The 19221-nt window shown below is 43.0% G+C and overlaps 1 protein-coding gene across 1 annotated transcript in view; it reads left to right on the forward strand.

Moving 5' to 3' along the window:
* LOC122557517 (cytokine receptor common subunit gamma-like) overlaps positions 1-19221 on the forward strand; it is a 61934-nt gene that overhangs the window by 40539 nt on the left and 2174 nt on the right. The window contains exons 6-7 of the mRNA XM_043705265.1: positions 4678-4765; positions 7230-7269. Of these exons, the coding sequence (XP_043561200.1) occupies positions 4678-4765; positions 7230-7269 (128 nt within the window). The remainder of the gene's footprint in view (positions 1-4677; positions 4766-7229; positions 7270-19221) is intronic.

Consider the following 19221-nt stretch of genomic DNA (forward strand, 5'->3'; position numbering starts at 1 on the left):
GGATGGAGTCATTTTTTAAGAATTTTGATCTTCTGGGAGTGACCCCTGAATAACAGTCTCTCCTCAATGTCACATTGTCAGAGGTGCAGGAGGCTGTGAGGCAGTTCCAGAATGGAAAGGCGCCCGGTCCTGTCGGCTCCCCAGTGAGTTCTATAAGAAATTTATAAGTATTTTTCAGGGCCAATGCTCAGTTTAAAGACTTACATAGTCATGGCTTCCTCCCATCACCTCTAAGAGAGGCGAACATCTCTCTCATTCTTAAAAATGGACTGTGCTTCCTATAGACCCATTTCAGTCCTGAATGTCGATTTCAAAATCCTACCCAAGATTCTGGCATTAAGGCTAGAAACTGTACTGCCCTCCATCATGAAGGAGGACCAGACAGGGTTCATAAAAGGTCGCAGATCGACAGATAATATCAGATCACTTAATGTGATCCAAGTATGTCAACAGTGATCGGTACAGGGATTGGTGATCTCCTTTGATTCGGAAAAGGGCCCTGTGGCCATATCTTTTTCATATTTTGAAGCAGTTAGGCCTAGGAGAGACTTTCATCAGGTGGGAGGGGGTCTTGCTGTGGTTCTCACCAATGGTGTACAATAAAGCAATCTTAATATTTTGCAGAAATAGTAAATTTGCGGATGACACTAAGGTAGGCAGAGTTGCAGATAGTGTTGAAGGATGTTGTGGGTTACAGAGGGATATAGATAAGATGCAGAACTGGGCTGAGAAGTGGCAAATGGAGTTTAATGTGGAAATGCATGAGGTAGTTCACTTCAGTAGAAGTAACAGGAATGCAGAATACTGGGCTAATGGTAAAATTCTTGGCAGTGTAGTTAAACAGAGAGATCTCAGTGTCCAGGTGCATAAATCACTGAAAGTTGCCACCCAGGTTGATAGGATTGTTAAGAAGGCATACGGTGTTTTGGCGTTTATTGGTCAGGGGATTGAGTTTTGGAGCCACGAGATCATGCTTCAGCTGTACAAGACACAGGTAAGGCTGCACCTGGAGTATTGCGTAGAGTTCTGGTCACCCCATTATAGGAAGGATGTGGAAGTTTTGGAAAGGGTTCAGAGGAGATTTACTAGGATGTTGCCTGGTATGGAAGGAAGGTCTTATGAGGAAAGGCTGAGGGAACTGAGGCTGTTTTTGTTGGAGAGAAGAAGGTTGAGAAGTGACTTAATCAGGACGTATCAGATGATCAGAGGGTTAGATAGGGTGGACAGTGAGAGCCTTTTTCCTCAGATGGTGAAGGCTAACACAAGGCAACATTGCTATAAATTGAGGGATGATAGATTTAGGACAGAGATTGGGGTAATTTCTTTACTCAGAGAGTAGTAGGGGCATAGAATGGCCTGCCTGTAACACTAGTGGGTTTGCTGACATTAAGGGCATTTAAATGGGCATTGGACATACATATGGTTAATAATGGAACGGTGTTGGTTAGATGGGCATCGGATTAATTTCATAGGTCGGCACAACATTGAGGGCTGAAGAGCCTGTACTGTGCTGTAACACTCTATGTTCTATATTTGTAGGGGCAGTCGACAGGGCTGTCCCTTGTCACCATTGCTTTTCACATTGGTGATCAAACCACTGGCGGAGGCAATATGCAGGGATACCAATATAACTGCTCCAGAAGTAGGGATGAAGTCCATAAGATCGCCAGAGACCCGGGTTCAATTCCCGACTCAGGCGACTGACTGTGTGGAGTTTGCACGTTCTCCCCGTGTCTGCGTGGGTTTCCTCCGGGTGCTCCGGTTTCCTCCCACAGTCCAAAGATGTGCAGGGTCAGGTGAATTGGCCATACTAAATTGCCCGTAGTGTTAGGTAATGGGTAAATGTAGGGGTATGGGTGGGTTTCGCTTCGGCGGGTCGGTGTGGACTTGTTGGGCCGAAGGGCCTGTTTCCACACTGTAATCTAATCTAATCTAATCTAATCGCACAGTATGCGGATGACATTCTCATCTTCTTATCAAACCCAACAGTCTTAGTTCTACATCTGATACAATGCATCAGGTTATAAGATCAATTTTGCAAAGTCAGAGGCCATGCTCATGGGTGCTCTCCTAAGAGTGCCTGATCCTGAGGGCAGGTCTCAGTTCCCCTTTAGATGGTCGTAAAGGGCTTTCTCTACTTAGGTATATTTACTACTCCCATTTTTGATAAGCTGGATATTGATAGGTTGAATAGCCCTCATGAGCATGAACATTCTGTCCCGCCTGTTGTATCCTATGTGAATGCTTCCTCTGCTTTTTACTAAACAAACATTTAGAAGGCTGAACAGCTGGTTTAGTTCTTTTATCTGGTATCACAAGTAGCCCCTAATTAAATTGGCTAAATTGCAGTTACCTGACAGACCGGGAGGAGATATCAATGCTATCAGTTAAGCTCATTGCTATCTTATGTGAATGATTGGGCCCAGGGGGACCCTCACTCACTTCAGTTGGACATTGAAGCATCTCAGGCAAGATGCCCTCTTATTAGCTTGCTGTTAGAGTCATAGAACCCTTACAGTGTGGAAACAGGCCATTCGGCCCTACAAGTCCACACCAAAGCGTCACCCACCCAGACCCATTCCCTTTCTACTCTACATTTACCGTTAACTAATGCACCTAACTTACATATTGCTGAGTGCTATGGGCAATTTAGCATGGCCAATTCACCTAACCTGCACATCTTTGGATTGTGGGAGGAAACCCACACAGACATGGGGAGAATGTGCAAACTCCACACAGACAGTTGCCCAAGGGTGGAATCAAACCCAGGTCCCCGGCACTGTGAGGCAGCAGTGCTAACCACTGAGCCACATGTTGGCCATAATTTTCTGATCCATGCTTCCATCCTGTAAACTCTGCTTCATGATTTAGATCCTTATGCATTAAACCTCCCCAGCCTATAACAACTCCAACAAATGTAACATATAGTGAAGACCAGAGATCACACAATCTTAGACAAAATGAGAACAGTTAAGGAATAATGCCATAGTCCCATTGTCATCAATACTGTCAAGACGTGGAGGGCAATGTGTTAGGGTGAGGGCAATATTGACAAAACACAATTTTTGATACCCGTAGTTGGTTTGCCGGGCTTTCAGCCAGGGATGATAGACTCTGGGTTTAAACTATGGGCAGCTGGGGGCATGTTTTGTCTGAGTGATTTATTCAAAGGGGACATACCAATGTATTTTGACCAGTTTGTTCAGAAATATGAATTGCCCAGTAGGGACTTCTTTCATTTCTTTCAAATTAGAAACTTCATACAAAAAGAGACCACACTTCTAACTGATCCGTAAAGGTCTGACATGGAGAAGAGTGTGTTAAGTGCTGAGGACACATTATCTGTCAATCATTTATCATCTATTGGGAGAGGTTCCCTCAGATGAGACCGAATGGCTCAGTAGAGTATGGGCGAGGCTGTTGGACGTTGAGATCTCTTCTGAAATATGGGAGGATATCTGCGAAAACGCAAGAAGGATCTTGATTTGCGACAGGACTCATGCCATGCAATTGAAGATTCTCAACAGGTCCATCTAGCCCCAGACCACCTCGCTAAATTTAAAGCAGGAGCATCTCCAATATGTCCTAAATGAAGAGTGAGCATGGGCACGCTTACTCATTGTCTCTGATCCTGCCACAGACTGCGGGCATACTGGAGCGCTGTGGTAGGCGAAATAGAGAAGACCTTGGGAACGGAGGTGGAGATGGACCTGGTATCTCTTCTTCCTGGCTTTGGTAATTCACTTTCATTAGGTGTACACAAAACAGGCTTTTCAGCATCCTCACTTTTTGTGCTTGAACAAACATTGTATTAGGGCGGGTGGTGGAAGATCCCCTGGGGCTGACAGGCTGGCATAAGCTAATCATGGGACATCCCCTTGGACTTTCTTACGAGTATGGTGCACCATAAAACTGAAAATTTCTATAAGACGTGGTAACCATTTTGGACCACCTCGGTTCAGATTTGTCCGCCATACTAATAAGAGCCTTTATATAGCCATGGCAATTCTATGTAATTGATTTGGTATCTAGAGGGGAGGAACTACGAACATATGAATATGTATAAACTTACGCTCTCGATGATCGAGGGCTATTGCTTTGCTTTGCTGAGCCATGTTATGTTTATTATCGATATTATTATTGACAAGATTTTCCTTTTTTAGCTTAGTTATTCATTATTATTTATTTACGTCATTAGTGGGTTTGTTTTTTAATATTGGTTTGAATTGTTTGGTTTTGTATTGATTGTAATATTCAAAAGCAAAACAGTTCCATGTTTCTAAACTTGGCAAAGTAATTTTTGTATATAACTAAAATATATTGCTTTCCTGATAGCTTAGCTGGCAAATGTTTGGGCATGATAATGAAGCAAGAAAGTTCCACAAGGGTTCCAGGTTTAATTCCTGCTCTCTTTTGAGTTAACTGATCTCAGCCAGGATTTGAACTTGTCCTAATAAAAATGATACCAGGTTAGGGAAACACTTCTGGTCCACTAATATCCTACTGTAAAGTGGATGAATGTGGAAAGTAAATTTACTATGTGTAACTATGTGTTTGAGTTGGCTACTGATGCACACATGAGTAATTGTGGAACTGTTCCTCAAAGTAACTTTTTTGGAGGAGGAAATTAGACATAAAATAATGATGCTAAAGAAAAAAAATTGTTTTGTTTTTCAGGGAAAATACATGAAAACTATTATCTGTTTGCCTTTTTACTAGCTTTGGGTTTGTTGATAATTGTATTGAGCCTGCTAAAGTTTAAAAGGTGAGGACAAGTCTGTTTTGATTTCATTGTCATGGCTGCATGAGCTATATAATAAACTGGTCTATGCATCTTTATGTCTAATTGTCGAGGGACACTCAAGAAGTTTGATGCTTTCTAGGGTGTCACGGGCTGGACTAACATTTATTGCTCATCCCTAGTTGCCCTTGAGAAAGTGATGGTGAGCTGCCTTCTTGAATTCCTGCTGTATATTTGTTCTAGGTAGATAATTAGGGAAGAAATTGCAGGGTTTTCACCCAGTGACACTGAATTTGTAAGACAGCCAGCCAAAGAAGGTAAAGCTTTTTGAGCTGCATTTAAGTCCAGGAGAGGTTGGGATCCTCGGATCCTGCACAAGTACCTTCCCATATTTGATCAGTTTGCTTTCCATGGCTGCCTGATCATTAATTGTCTTTGTGCAGTCTTTTAGCTTTATTGGAGAAGAGGTTCTGCCTCTGAGTGGTGTCAGTCAAGCAAATAATTGGCCAATCTCTTGGCACAACTATGCCATTGGGTGCAGTGGCCACAACTGGGATTGCATACAGTGTTGAGGTCGAGGAGTCTGGAACCTGTACTTCCAGGTGACTCTGTGGTCTTGCCAGAGCCAAGGGAGAGGGTATGGGATTCAGAATCGTCACTGTGAGAGTTAAGGGTAACGCGATGGGATGCAGGGGAATGCTGGTGCTGGAGGTGGTTGTGGGGATGGAGAGGTGGAGGTGGAATTCTCTGATGGGAACAAGGAGCCAATCAGCAGTCACAATACCCCTACCCTGGCCAGCTTTAACCTGACAACTTGGACACTTGGTGCCACACTCCTTGCCTCAGATGAAGTGACAGTGAGTGAAGGTTCTTAAGTGGCCATTAATTGGTTCATGGTGGGGGGGGGCACTTAGCTCCTACCCTGACAGGGGTAAAATATCAGTAGGAAATGAGCATGGCATCAGTGCAATTTTATATCTGCCCCACCGCTCAACTGCCATCCAACTCCAGGGGACTGTAATATTAAGTCTAATATAATCACAAAATGATGAATTCTGAAGTCCATCGCATTAATTCCAAATGATTCAGCAGTAGCAACAGCAATGCCTCGTGCCCTGAAAAACTGCAAACCTTTGACAGAAAGGAAATTGGTCACTAAACAAAAAAAGGTCTGACAACACTTACTAAGACAAAACGGGCAATTGTGAAACAGTGGTAGTGTCCCTGCCTCTGAGCCACAATTTTGGTTTCAAGTCCTGCCTGTAAAGAAATATCCCCCAAATGCCTACAATGAGAAAAGACATATCAGATTAACAGCCTGCCAGTTTACTCAGGTGATACTATTTAAAGAGATATTCATTTTGACCAATGTTTGACCAACATTCAGCCAATCCCACCTAATTAGATTAACCATTCATTTCTGTCTTGTTCATGGTAAGTTGTTGTGCACAATTTGGTTTTCATAAGCTTTCTTATATAATAAAAATCGTACTTCAAAAGTGATGGACTGCAAAATTATTTGTAATTTCCTGATGCTTTCAAACATGATACAAATGCAACTTCTTCCCAACCAGAATATCAACCTGTCTTTTCTCTTTAAAGACACTGATGATGCTCTTTTATGTTACCAGTTTTTTTGGTGTCTTTATTTCTAAAAGTACAGTCCTAAGCCTATTAATCATTTACAGATGTTTAATTGGGAGGTCTAATGCTGCATTCCTTCCTCTGAGCCACCCTGGGTTGGGGAGACAGGCCGGCTACTTGCGGAGCGTTTCAGAGAACACCTCTGGGACACCTGGACCAACCAACCCAACCACCCTGTAGCTCAACATTTCAATTCCCCCTCCCACTCCACCAAGGATATACAGGTCTTTGGACTCCTCCATCGTCAGACCACAACAAAACGACGGTTGGAGGAAGAACGCCTCATCTTCCGGCTAGGAACCCTCCAACCACAAGGGATGAACTCGGATTTCACCAGTTTCCTCATTTCCCCTCCCCCCACCCTGTCTCAGTCAAATCCATCAAATTCAGCACCGCCTTCCTAACCTGAGATCTTCTTCCCGACCTCTCCGCCCCCACCCCAGTCTGACCTATCACCCTCACCTTGACCTCTTTCCACCTATCACATTTCCGACGCCCCTCCCCCAAGTCCCTCCTCCCTACCTTTTATCTTAGCCTGCTGGACAAACTTTCCCCATTCCTGAAGAAGGGCTCATGCCCGAAACGTCGATTCTCCTGTTCCCTGGATGCTGCCTGACCTGCTGCGCTTTTCCAGCAACACATTTCCAGCTCTGATCTCCAGCATCTGCAGACCTCACTTTCTCCTCAATGCTTTCATTGTGGTCAATGTGTTAATTGCAGTCCACTTTTTAATGAAAATATCTTTAGAAATCTTCAACAAATTTAAATGCGATAAAGAAAAAATGTGTTTTGCTTTGCTGTAAAATGTTTTAACCAGATTTGTTTGGAAAAATGTTTCTTACAGAATATATCGTTCCTCTCATTGTCAATGGAAATTCTTAAAGGTAAAATATTTAGCATTTTTTCCTTTAAAAGCACTAATACAATTTCTGTCTTCTCAAATAAGGAAAACTATTTTGATACTGTAGAATCATAACACAAAGAAAAAGGTAATTACTTGCCTGTGCCAGTTGTTTGTAAGTTATTCAATTAGTCCACACTCTTCCAAATAAACTGGCATGGTGGCTCAGTGGTCAGCAATGCTGCCTCACAATGCCACAGACTCAATTGATTCCTTCCTCGGGCAACTGTCTATATGGAGTTTCCACATTCTCCCTGTTTCTCCGTGGGTTTCCTTAGGGTGCTCCGGTTTCCTCCCACATTTCAAAGATGTGCAGGACAGGTGTATTGGCCAGGCTAAATTGCCCAGGCTAAATTGCCCCTAATGTCTAGGGATGTGCCAGTTAGGTTGAATATCCATGGGGACTGCAGGGTTAGGGGGATGGGTCTGAGTGAGATGCTCTTTGGAAGGTCAGTGTGGACTCAATGGGCCAAATGGCCTGATTTCATGCTATAGAAATTCTATGAATACTTTCTCTTTACATTTATATCCAATTCCCTTTTAAAAGTTACCAACAATCCCTTTTTTGACAACGTATTCCAGAGCATAAGAGATTAGGTGTGCCTGTGTGTATTTTCTTTATTATTACCTGTGCCAGTGAAGGTTAATGGTGGTAATGTTTTCACCTCAATCTGTCAGTCTGCTTATAACATTTCTCTAAAACTAATGGACAGATTGAAGCAAACATTGGGAACGAAAGAATTGGTTACTTTTGGTGAAGAAGTGAATTGAAATCCTGGAATTTTTTTAAAGGATATTTACTCATTGGGGTAGTGCACTAAAAATCCACACTCAATTTTCTTGGAAGCCATGGATACACATTCTCAAACTAATGCTCACTGGTTGAGGATTAATTCTTTCAGTGCCCCTTTTCCTTTTAACGGGACATTTGCAGAAATTCATAGAATCATAGAATTTTACAGTACAGGAAGAGACCATTTGACCCATCATGCTTGTGCTAGCTACTGATAGAGCTACCCAGCTCACCCCATTCTCTATCCCTATGTCCTTAGCCCTATCAATTCATCATTTTCAAATATATATCCATCTCTCTTTTGGACCCTCCTATGGAATCTGCCTCTGGCAATCTCCCAGGCAGCTCATTCCAAATCCTAACAACTCAAGTTTGGTCTCATGTCACACGAAGCTGTCTTGCCGACCATCTTGAAATTGTGACCCATCGTTATTAACATACAAAATAGTGGAAACAGAATATTCTTTTTTATCCTGTCAAAATAGTTCATAACTTTGAACACTTCAACCAAGTCACTCTTAATGTTCTCTGTTACAAGTAGAATAAGCTCAATTTCTCTAATAGAGTCATAGAGATGTACAGCATGGAAACAGACCCTTCGGTCCAACCCGTCTATGCCGACCAGATATCCCAACCCAATCTAGTCCCACCTGCCAGCACCCGGCCCATATCCCTCCAAACCCTTCCTATTCATATACCCATCCAAATGCCTCTTAAATATTGCAATTGTATCAGCCTCTACTACTTCCTTTGGCAGCTCATTCCATACATGTGTGAAAAAGTTGCCCCGTAGGTCTCTTTCATATCTTTCCCCTCTCACCCTAAACCTATGCTGTCTACTCCCTGACCCCAGGGAAAAGACTTTGCCTATTTACCCTATCCATGCCCCTCATAATTTTGTAAACCTCTATAAGGTGACCCCTCAACCTCCGACGCTCCAGGGAAAACAGCCCCAGCCTGTTCAGCCTCTCCCTATAGCTCAAATCCTACAAACCTGGCAACATCCTTGTAAATCTTTTCTGAACCCTTTCAAGTTTCACAACATCTTTCCGATAGGAAGGAAAACCAGAATTGTACACAATATTCCAACAGTGGCCTAACCAATGTCCTGTACAGCCGCAACATGACCTTCCAACTCCTGTACTCAATACTCTGACCAATAAAGAAAAGCATACCAAACGTCTTCTTCACTATCCTATCTACCTGCAACTCCATTTTCAAGGAGCTATGAACCTGCACATCAAGGTCTCTTTGTTCAGCAACACTCCCTTGGACCTTACCATTCTCTTGTGCACTCTATCAGGGCCTCAACATCCTTCCTTAAATAAGGTGCCCAGAACTGAATACAATACTCCAAATGTGGCCTGACCAATGATTAATAGAGGAGAAAGTGAGGTCTGCAGATGCTGGAGATCAGAGCTGAAAATGTGTTGCTGGTAAAGCACAGCAGGTCAGGCAGCATCCAAGGAACAGGAGAATCGACGTTTCGGGCATAAGCCCTTCATCAGGAATCCTGATGAAGGGCTTATGCCCGAAACGTCGATTCTCCTGTTCGTTGGATGCTACCTGACCTGCTGTGCTTTACCAGCAACACATTTTCAGCAATGATTAATAGAGGTGTAGCATCACTTCCTTGCTTTTATACACTGCCTCTAAGCCTCCTTAACAATTTCAAACTTGCCTGGCCATCTTCAGAGGATTATGTACATGAACCCTGATGTCCCTCTGCTCCTGTATTAATCTCAAGGTTATACCATTGGAATATTTTCTCCTCACATTTCTTCTACCAAAATGTACTATATCATATTTTACTGCATTGAAATTCATCTGCCAGGCTCCTATCTATTTGGCCAACTTGTCATTGTCCCTCTGAAGTTGCTCAGTATCACCCTCACAATTCACTGTTCTCCCTAGGTTAATATTGTCTGCAAAATTAGTCATTTTGCCCACAACACCCATATCCAAATCATTTATATCAATCAAAAAAGCAAGGATCCCATCAATGATCCCCAGCAGACACTAATTTTAATTTGTCTTCAATTTTAGAAATGCTCATCTATATCCTACTCTCTGTTTCCTATCTTTTAGCCATCTTCTATCCATGCTGCCAAGGGCACATCAATCCTAAATATTTCTAATTTGCTAATCAACCTGCCATGTGCCACTGTATCAAATACTTTCTGAAAGTCCAGATATATAACATCCATAGCATTACCCTCATCCATTACCTGTGTCACCTTGCCAAAGAGCTCAGTAAATTTTGTCAGACACGACCTGCCCTTGACAAAGCCATGTTGATTGTCATGTATTAACTTATTTTTCTCTAAGTGTATATCTATCTTATCCCATATTACGGCCTCCATCAGTTTCCCCATTATTCCCATTATTGATATCAAATTGAAAGATCTCTAGTTTCTTGGGTTACCCTTTTCTCCTTTCTTAAACAATGGCATCAGATTTGCAATCCTCCAGTACCCCAGGACTAATCCTGTGCACAGAGAGGCTTGAAAATTTTCTGCCAATGGCTCAACAATTTTCTCACTTACTTCTCTCAACAATCTAGGATGCATCTGGGCCTAGCGACTTCTCTGCCTGGAGTGCTGCCAGCCTTGTTAACACCTCTTCTTTATCTATCACTGCACTGCTCAGTTGTTCAATACCCAAATTTTCAACTGGGACATTGTCACCATCTTCTAACTTAATAAAGACAGAAGCAAAATAGTTGTACCTTAATACCTCTGCCACACCCTTTGCTTCAGTGAGCAGCTTAACCCTGCTAGTTACTTATGAACTTCTCTCTGTCCTTCACTAATCTTTTCTAATTGAACATGTTTCAATTTGTTTTAGGACAGCCTGCCTTTCATTCCTCATGCTTCCTCTTAGCCTTCCTCATTCCAACCTTAGGCTCTCTCCTGCATTTGAGATACTCTTCCTGATTTCTATTGCTATTACTATTGGGGTGGCATGGTGGCTTAGCACTGCTGCCTCACAGCACCAGGGGCCTGAGTCCGATTCCTGCCTCAGGCGACTGTCTGTATGGAGTTTGCACATTCTCCCCGTGTCTGTGTGAGTTCCCTCCGGGTGCTCTGGTTTCCTCCCACAATCCAAAGATGTACAGGTCAGGTGAATTGGCCATGCAAAATTGCCCATGGTGTTTGGTGCATTAGTCAGGGGTAAATATAGGGTAGGGTAATGGGTTTGGGTGGGTTACTTTTCAGAGGGTTGGTGTGGACTTGTTAGGCCAAAGGGCCTGTTTTCATTCTGTCGGGAATCTAATCTATTCCAGTATGCATCATATGCCTCCTTCTTCTTCTTTATTTTCTCATCAATATTCTTAGTCATTCTGGTTCTCCAGCTTCAAATTTATTTTTCAACGGTATGGGCCTACCTTGTGCCTTATTCATTTCAGTTTTGAAAATCGCCCATTTTTCTTCCAATCCTTTATTCACCAAAATGTGTTTCAAATCCAGTTCAACATTTAGACCCCTGATACCTGCCCTTTTTTACTCTGGGACTTTAATCCTTGACTGTTTTTTTCCTTTTCCAACTTAATTTATTATAATTACTGGTTCCAAAATCCTCCCCACTCTGATGTTCTCAACTTGAACAGCTTCATTCCTAGGAACAGATTCAGCATAGCTTCCCCCCTGATAGGACTGCAAATGTACTGTTCCAGAAAGTTCTCCTGTACACATTGCAGGAATTTCTCCCCCTTTGTTTCCCACACTTTATCTTTTTCCCAATCTACTTTGGGGTAATTGAAATCATCAACCATTACATAACTACTTGCCCTGTTTCCATAATCTGCCTACAAATGGTCTCTTCTACTTCCTCCCCAGTATTTGGAGGTCGACAATAAATACCCAACCAGGTCACCGCTCCCTTCTCATTTCTCACCTCCAACCATATTGATTCCAACTCAGGAACTGCATCTTGTTCCAGGACGTTGATATTATCTTTGATCAAGACTGCTACACCTCCTCCCTTTGTACCCAAACCGTTTTGATCTAAATGTTAAGTATCCAGTCCTATTCTGTTGTGGCTTGAGCCACAATTCTGTTAATGCTACTAAGCCACATCCACCAGAACAAGGTTTACTTCCAGTTCTCCAATTTTGTTTACGGCACTCAGTGCATTTTCATACATACGGTTTAACCATGCCCTTAACTCTTTCTTGCCCATTGGAAGGTGAACATTTCTTTTCACTGTCAACACTGTCAACACTACTTTCTTTTCCTCATGATGTGGAGGAGCTGGTGTTGGACTGGGGTGGACAAAGTTAAAAATCACACAACATCAAGTTATAGTCCAACAGGTTTATTTGGAAGCACTAGCTTTTGGAGTGCTGCTCCTTCTTCAATTGGTTATGGAATAGAACCATAAGGCATTATTTTCCTCACTTCCTGTTCCCCGTCTTCTCTCTTTTGACCTCACGAGGACTTCCAAAACTAGGCCCATTAGTATTACCACTCCCCTGCCTTACAATTTTAAATCTACCCCCACTACATTATTTACTCTCTCAGCCAGGGGGTTATTTCCATTTCTGCTCATCTGTTCTGAACAGCTTTCTCCCTTCCCAAAGTGATCACAATGTCCCAAAAATCCAAACCCCTCCCTTCAATACCATCCCTCAAGACACATATTAACCTCCCCAATCTTTGTGAAAACTGGTGAATCTCGTGGCACAGGTAATATTTCTGAAATTAGTTCGCTGTACTGGAAACTGCTCCATAACTCCTGAACCTGATCCTGTATGTTCTCCAAGCTGTCTCTCCCTACCTTGGCTCCACATGAACCACAATCACTGGTTGTTCATCCTCCCTTTCCAGAAGTTCATCTGTTCTGTTATGGCCTGAATCCCTGCACACAGGAGGCAACAGACCATAGGGGACTAATGTCTCAGCTGCAAATGAGACTGTCTATCCCTTGAACTATTGAGTCACCCGCTACAACTACCTTTCCAATCTGCCCACCAGCCTCCCTCTCTTTTCCCAGTGTGGCCTCGGGCACCATGGTCCTGTGGCTTTCCCTCGAATTATCCATCTCTGACTCACTTGGGTTACCCTCTAAATAACCCTCAACAGTTCCAAGGAGTCCTGGGTTTCCTGGACCTGCTATCTCTTTTCTTTTTGACAAATGGTCACCCACTCTGCTGCCATCTCTACATGCCTCTGTGTGCCTGCCTGTCATGATGTGGAGTGATGGCTCTCTGGTATGATTATCGCAGAAACCTATCTCCTCTTATGGTGTGTAATGAAGAGAGTCACTGCTCCAAATTAGCTGCATATTGTTCAAGGACTGCTACTCTCTGGCACTTCATGACTCTCCTGGGTATCTTGTGATCCCATATCTTAGATGCCTCACAAATCACAAGCTTTCCCAGAGTCCCTGCCATCTTTTCTGGTCAAGATGATGCACATTGCTGCGGGTCTGCTGTTTCTAAACCACTAACAAACTTCCTAACAGCTCATCTCTCTCTCTGCCTTTTCTTTGGTTAAAGGAGGAGGGAGAGAAACACTACGGTAACGCAACTACAGAGAGAACAACTTAGAGAAAAGGTGGAGGAAGGGAGCTGACTAGGGATATTCTCTTACTTCTTTATACAGATGGGAGACAGAGAGAGAGTGTTTCTCTTCACAGACTGGATGTTTCTGCTATATTGTCCGTAGCTAAGGCTGTGGCCACCAGCCGAGGGACTAATCAAGTGGTTGTTACTATGCTGAGTCCTCCTGAGCCCACAGCAATGGCCTCAATTGGAAAATTAATCAAAAGATTGTCTGTGGTTGAAACTGCACCGATAGGTGGTGCTATTCTTTCTGGAATACTTCCTCACCACTTCAATAAGGCAACATTAGAGATACAACTCCCAATGCATTTCAGTAACTTGTTTCTTTAAAACTGCAAACAACTGTTTACAAACATTTCCATGGTTTAAAGCAGACTGTTTTTACTCCACAGTCAAATGATAATAATAATGATCTTTACAAGACCTATTAGATTTAACATAGTGATGGAAAAGCATAGACCAGATGTAAAAATTGAAGTTCTAAATTGGAGGAAGGCTAATTTTGACGGTATTGGGCAAGAACTTTCAAAAGCTGATTGGGGGCAGATGTTTGCAGATAAATGGACAGCTGGAAAATGTGAAGCCTTCAAAAATTAGATAACGAGAGTTCAGAGACAGTATATTCCTATTAGGGTGAAAGGAAAGGCTGGTAAGGTGTGGGGAATCTCGGATGACTAGAGGGATTGAGGGTTTGGTTAAGAAAAAGAAGGAAGCATATGTCAGGTATAGACAGGAGAGATTGCGTGAATCCTTAGAAGAGTATAAAGGCTGTAAGTGTATACTAAAGAGGGAAATCAGGAAGCCAAGAAGGGGACATGAGATAGCTTTGGCAAATAGGGTGAAGGAGAATCCAAAGGGTTTTTACAAATACATTAAGGACAAAAGGGTAACGAGGAAGAGAATAGGGCCCCTCAAAAGATCAGCAAGGCAGCCTTTGTGTGGAGCTGCAGGAGATGGCGGAGACACTAAACGAGTATTTTGCATCCGTGTTTATTGTGGAGAAGGACATGGAAGATATGGAATGTGTGGAAATCGATGGTGACATTTTGAAAAATGTCCATCTTACAGAGGAGGTGGTGCTGGATGTCTTGAAGCACATAAAAGTGGATAAATCCTCAGGACCTGATCAAGTGTACCCTAGAACTCTGGAAAGCTAGAGAAGTGACTGCTGGACCCCTTGTTGAGATATTTGTTTCATCAGTAGTCACAGGTGAGGTGCCAGAAGTCTGTAGGTTGGCTAGCGTGGTATCGCTATTGAAGAAGGATGGTAAAGACAAGCCAGGGAACTTTAGACTAGTGAGCCCAACGTCGGTGATGGGCAACTTGTTGGAGGGAATCCTGAGGGACAAGATTTACATGTATTCGGAAAGGCAAGGACTGATTAGGGATAGTCAGCATGGCTTTGTGCATGGGAAATCATGTCTCACAAACTTGGTTGACTTTTTTGAAGAAATAACAAAAAAGATTGATGAGGGCAGAGCAGTGGATGTGATCTATATGGACTTCAGTAAAGTGTTCAACAAGGTTCCCCATGGGAGACCGGTTAACAAGGTTAGATCTCATGGAATACAGGGAGACATCTTTCCTATAGTGAGGCGACCAGAACTGCACACAGTACTCCAACTGTGGCCTAACCAAAGTCCTGTACAGCTGCAACATCACTTCACGACTCTTGAATTCAATCCCTCTGCTAATGAACGATAATACTCCATAGGCCTTCTTACAAACTCTATCCACCTGAGTGGCAACCTTCAAAGATCTATGTACATAGACCCCAAGATCCCTCTGTTCCTCCACCTGACTAAGAACCCTACCATTAATCCTGTATTCCGCATTCTTATTTGTTCTTCCAAAATGGACAACCTCACACTTGGCAGGGTTGAACTCCATCTGCCACTCCTCAGCCCAGCTCTGCATCATATCTAAGTCCCTTTGAGCCGACAACAGCCCTCCTCACTATCCACAACTCCACCAATCTTCGTATCATCTGCAAATTTACTGACCCACCCTTCAACTCCCTCTTCCAAGTCATTAATAAAAATTACAAACAACAGAGGACCCAGAACTGATCCCTGCGGAACTCTACTTGTAACTGGGCTCCAGGCTGAATTTTTACCATCTACCACCACTCTCTGACTTTGACCGGTTAGCCAGTTCTCTTTCCAATTGGCCAAACTTCCCACTATCCCATGCGTCCTGACTTTCCGCATAAGCCTACCATGGGGAACCTTATCAAATGCCTTACTAAAATCCATGTACACTACATCCACTGCTCTACCCTCATCCACATGCTTGGTCACCTCCTCAAAGAATTCAATAAGACTTGTAAGGCAAGACCTACCCCTCACAAATCCGTGCTGGCTGTCCCTAATCAAGCAGTGTCCTTCCAGATACTCATAAACCCTATCCCTCAGTACCCTTTCCATTACTTTGCCTACCATCAAAGTTAGACTAACTGGCCTGTAATTCCCGGGGTTATCCCTATTCCCTTTTTTGAACAGGGGCACAACATTCACCATCCTCCAGTCCCCTGGCACCACCCCTATTGACAGTGAAGAGTGACTTGATAGCGGTTTATAAGATGATCAGGGGAATAGATAGAGTAGACAGTCAGAAACTTTTTCCCCGGGTACAACAGAGTGTTACAAGGGGACATAAATTTAAGGTGAAGGGTTGAAGGTATAGGGGGGATGTCAGGGGTAGGTTCTTTACCCAGAGAGTGGTGGGGGCATGGAATGCGCTGCCTGTGGGAGTGGCAGAGTCAGAATCATTGGCGACCTTTAAGCGGCAATTGGATAGGTACATGGATGGGTGCTTAAGCTAGGACAAATGTTTGGCACAACATCATGGGCCGAAGGGCCTGTTCTGTGCTGTATTGTTCTATGTTCTATGTTCTATATAAATGATTTGGGTGTGAACATAGTTAGTAAGTTTGCAGATGACACCAAAGTTGGAGGTGTAGTAGACAGGGAAGAAGGCTACCTCAGAGTACAACGGGATCTTGATCAGATGGGCCAATGGGCTGAGAGGTGGCAGATGGAATTTAATTTGGATAAATGCAAGGTGCTGAGTTTTGGAAAAGCAAATCAGAGCAGGACTCATACATTTAATCGTAAGGTCCTCAGGAGTGTTGCTGAACAAAGAGACCTTGAAGTTCAGGTTCATAGTTCCTTGAAAATAGAGCCATAGATAGATAGGATAGTGAAGGCAATGTTTGGTATGCTTTCCTTTATTGGTCACAGCATTGAGTACAGGAGTTAGGAGGTCATGTTGCACTGTACAGGACATTGGTTAGACCACTCTTGGAATATTGTATGCAATTCTGGTCGCTATCGGAAGGATGTTGTGCCATTTGAAAGGGTTTAGAAAAAATTTACAAAGATGTTGCCAGGGTTGGAGGATTTTAGCTATAGGGAGAGGTTGAATAGGCTGGGGCTGTTTTCCCTGGAGCATTGGAGGCTGAGTGGTGACCTTATAGATGTTTATAAAATTATGAGGGGCATGGATAGGATAAACAGACAAGGTCTTTTCCCTGGGGTGAGAGAGTCTAGAACTAGAGGGCATAGGTTTAGGGTGAGAGGGGAAAAATTTAAAAGGGACGTAAAGGCCAACGTTTTCATGCAGAGGGTGGTGCGAGTATGTAATGAGCTGCCAGAGGAAGTGGTGGAGGCTGGTACAATCACAACACTTAAAAGGGTATATGAATAGGAAGGGTTTCAAGGGATATGAGATAAGTGCTGGCAAATGGGACTAGATAAGGTTAGGATGTCTGGTCGGCATGGACAAGTTGGAGCAAAGGGTCTGTTTCCGTGCTGTACATCTCTATGACTCTATGACTCTATTAAGATTAGGAGATAGGGTGAATTGATTTTGATTGTTTTATTTAGAGCATTGTTGCATTTTATAACATCGTGGACTGCCTCAGCTGCTGAGGTGGAATTGTCATAATTGTTCTGAGTTTTCAGATCATGTTATTGGATATGGGTTATACAAGAATATTTTTTTTTCAGCTTTTTGGTTGAAAACTTGTTAAAAAAAGAGATCAGGGAAGAATTGCATTGTTGTAATAATGTTGAGTTTGCACAATTTGGCAGATGGATGCAGTCAACTAAGTGCCTTCTTTGCTTCTTTTACAATTTAGTTACTCACTCTCTTGCCAGTGGAAAATTACTCCCTATTTATTCCATCAAAAAATTCATATGGATCATGCTTTTTAGTTTCTTTGGTGCATTTACTTACTCGTTGTGAAATTATATTTATCTTACTTCAGTAACGCTAAGAGAAAAGTGAAGGTCAATGCATTTGGATATTTCTTGTGATGTTTTCACATAGAATCATTGAGTCATACAGAATGCAAACAGACCATTTGGTCCATCTAATCTAACCTGACCATGTTCCCAAACTAACCTAATTCCACTTGCCTGCATTTGGCCCCTATCCCTCCAAATCGTTTCTATTCAATCTGAATGTCCTCTACATGTTGCAGAGTACCTGCACCTCCCACTTCCTCCAGAAGTTCATTCCACACACGAACCATTCTCTATGCAAAAACATTGCCCCTCATGCCCTTTTTAAATCTTTCTCCTCTCACCTTAAATAAAAAGTCCCCTAGATTTGAACTCCCTCGGGAAAAGACCTTTTCACTATTCAGTTTGTCCATGTCCCTCATGATTTTATAAACCCCTATGAGGTCATCCATCAACCTCCTACACTCCAGTGGAAAAAAACATCCCAGTCTATCCAGCCTGGAGTTTAAATTCAAAGATGTTTGCTCTTTCTCTTTAACTATTGCAACAGAAAGTGTGCGAGTGCTATTGACTGGCATGATCATCTTAGCAACCCAGAGAATGGGAAATGTTGCTGCTTTCTAACTGGAATCCAATTACTTCCTACTTCAGCATATTAGAACATTTCTCCACTTTAGTTGAATCATATAACTACCAGGGAGATCATTATTGTATATTCCTAGGTGCTTCTCAGCAGTCAGAAAGATATTCTTTGCTAAAACTCAGAAAAATTAGGAATTTGTGCTCCAAATGACATCTAACCCTCCAACAAGGAGAAGTGCTTCTATTCACCCACTGTGATCTTATAGTTGGCCAGGATCTTAAGATGTAAAATTGACCAAGTTTACAGTGAGATATTGATAGGTTCAGTAAATGATACAAGGTTGGCAAACTTGGCGCCACCTCGTGCTCCCGCAAGGAGGTTGAGCAATTCATCAACTTCACCAACACCTTCCACCCTGACCTTAAATTTACCTGGACCATCTCTGACACCTCCCTCCCCTTCCTGAAGCTCTCCATCTCCATTAATGATGACCGACTTGACGGTGACATTTTTTACAAACCCACCGACTCCCACAACTACTTGGATTACACCTCTTCCCACCCTACCTCTTGCAAAAATGCCATCCCGTATTCCCAATTCCTCCACCTCCGCCGCATCTGCTCCCAGGAGGACCAGTTCCGCCACAGAACACACCAGATGGCCTCCTTCTTTAGAGACCGCAATTTCCCTTCCCACGTGGTTAAAGATGCCCTCCAACGCATCTCGTCCACATCCCGCACCTCCGC

The sequence above is a fragment of the Chiloscyllium plagiosum genome, chromosome 15 (assembly GCF_004010195.1).
Source record: "Chiloscyllium plagiosum isolate BGI_BamShark_2017 chromosome 15, ASM401019v2, whole genome shotgun sequence".
NCBI lineage: Eukaryota > Metazoa > Chordata > Chondrichthyes > Orectolobiformes > Hemiscylliidae > Chiloscyllium > Chiloscyllium plagiosum.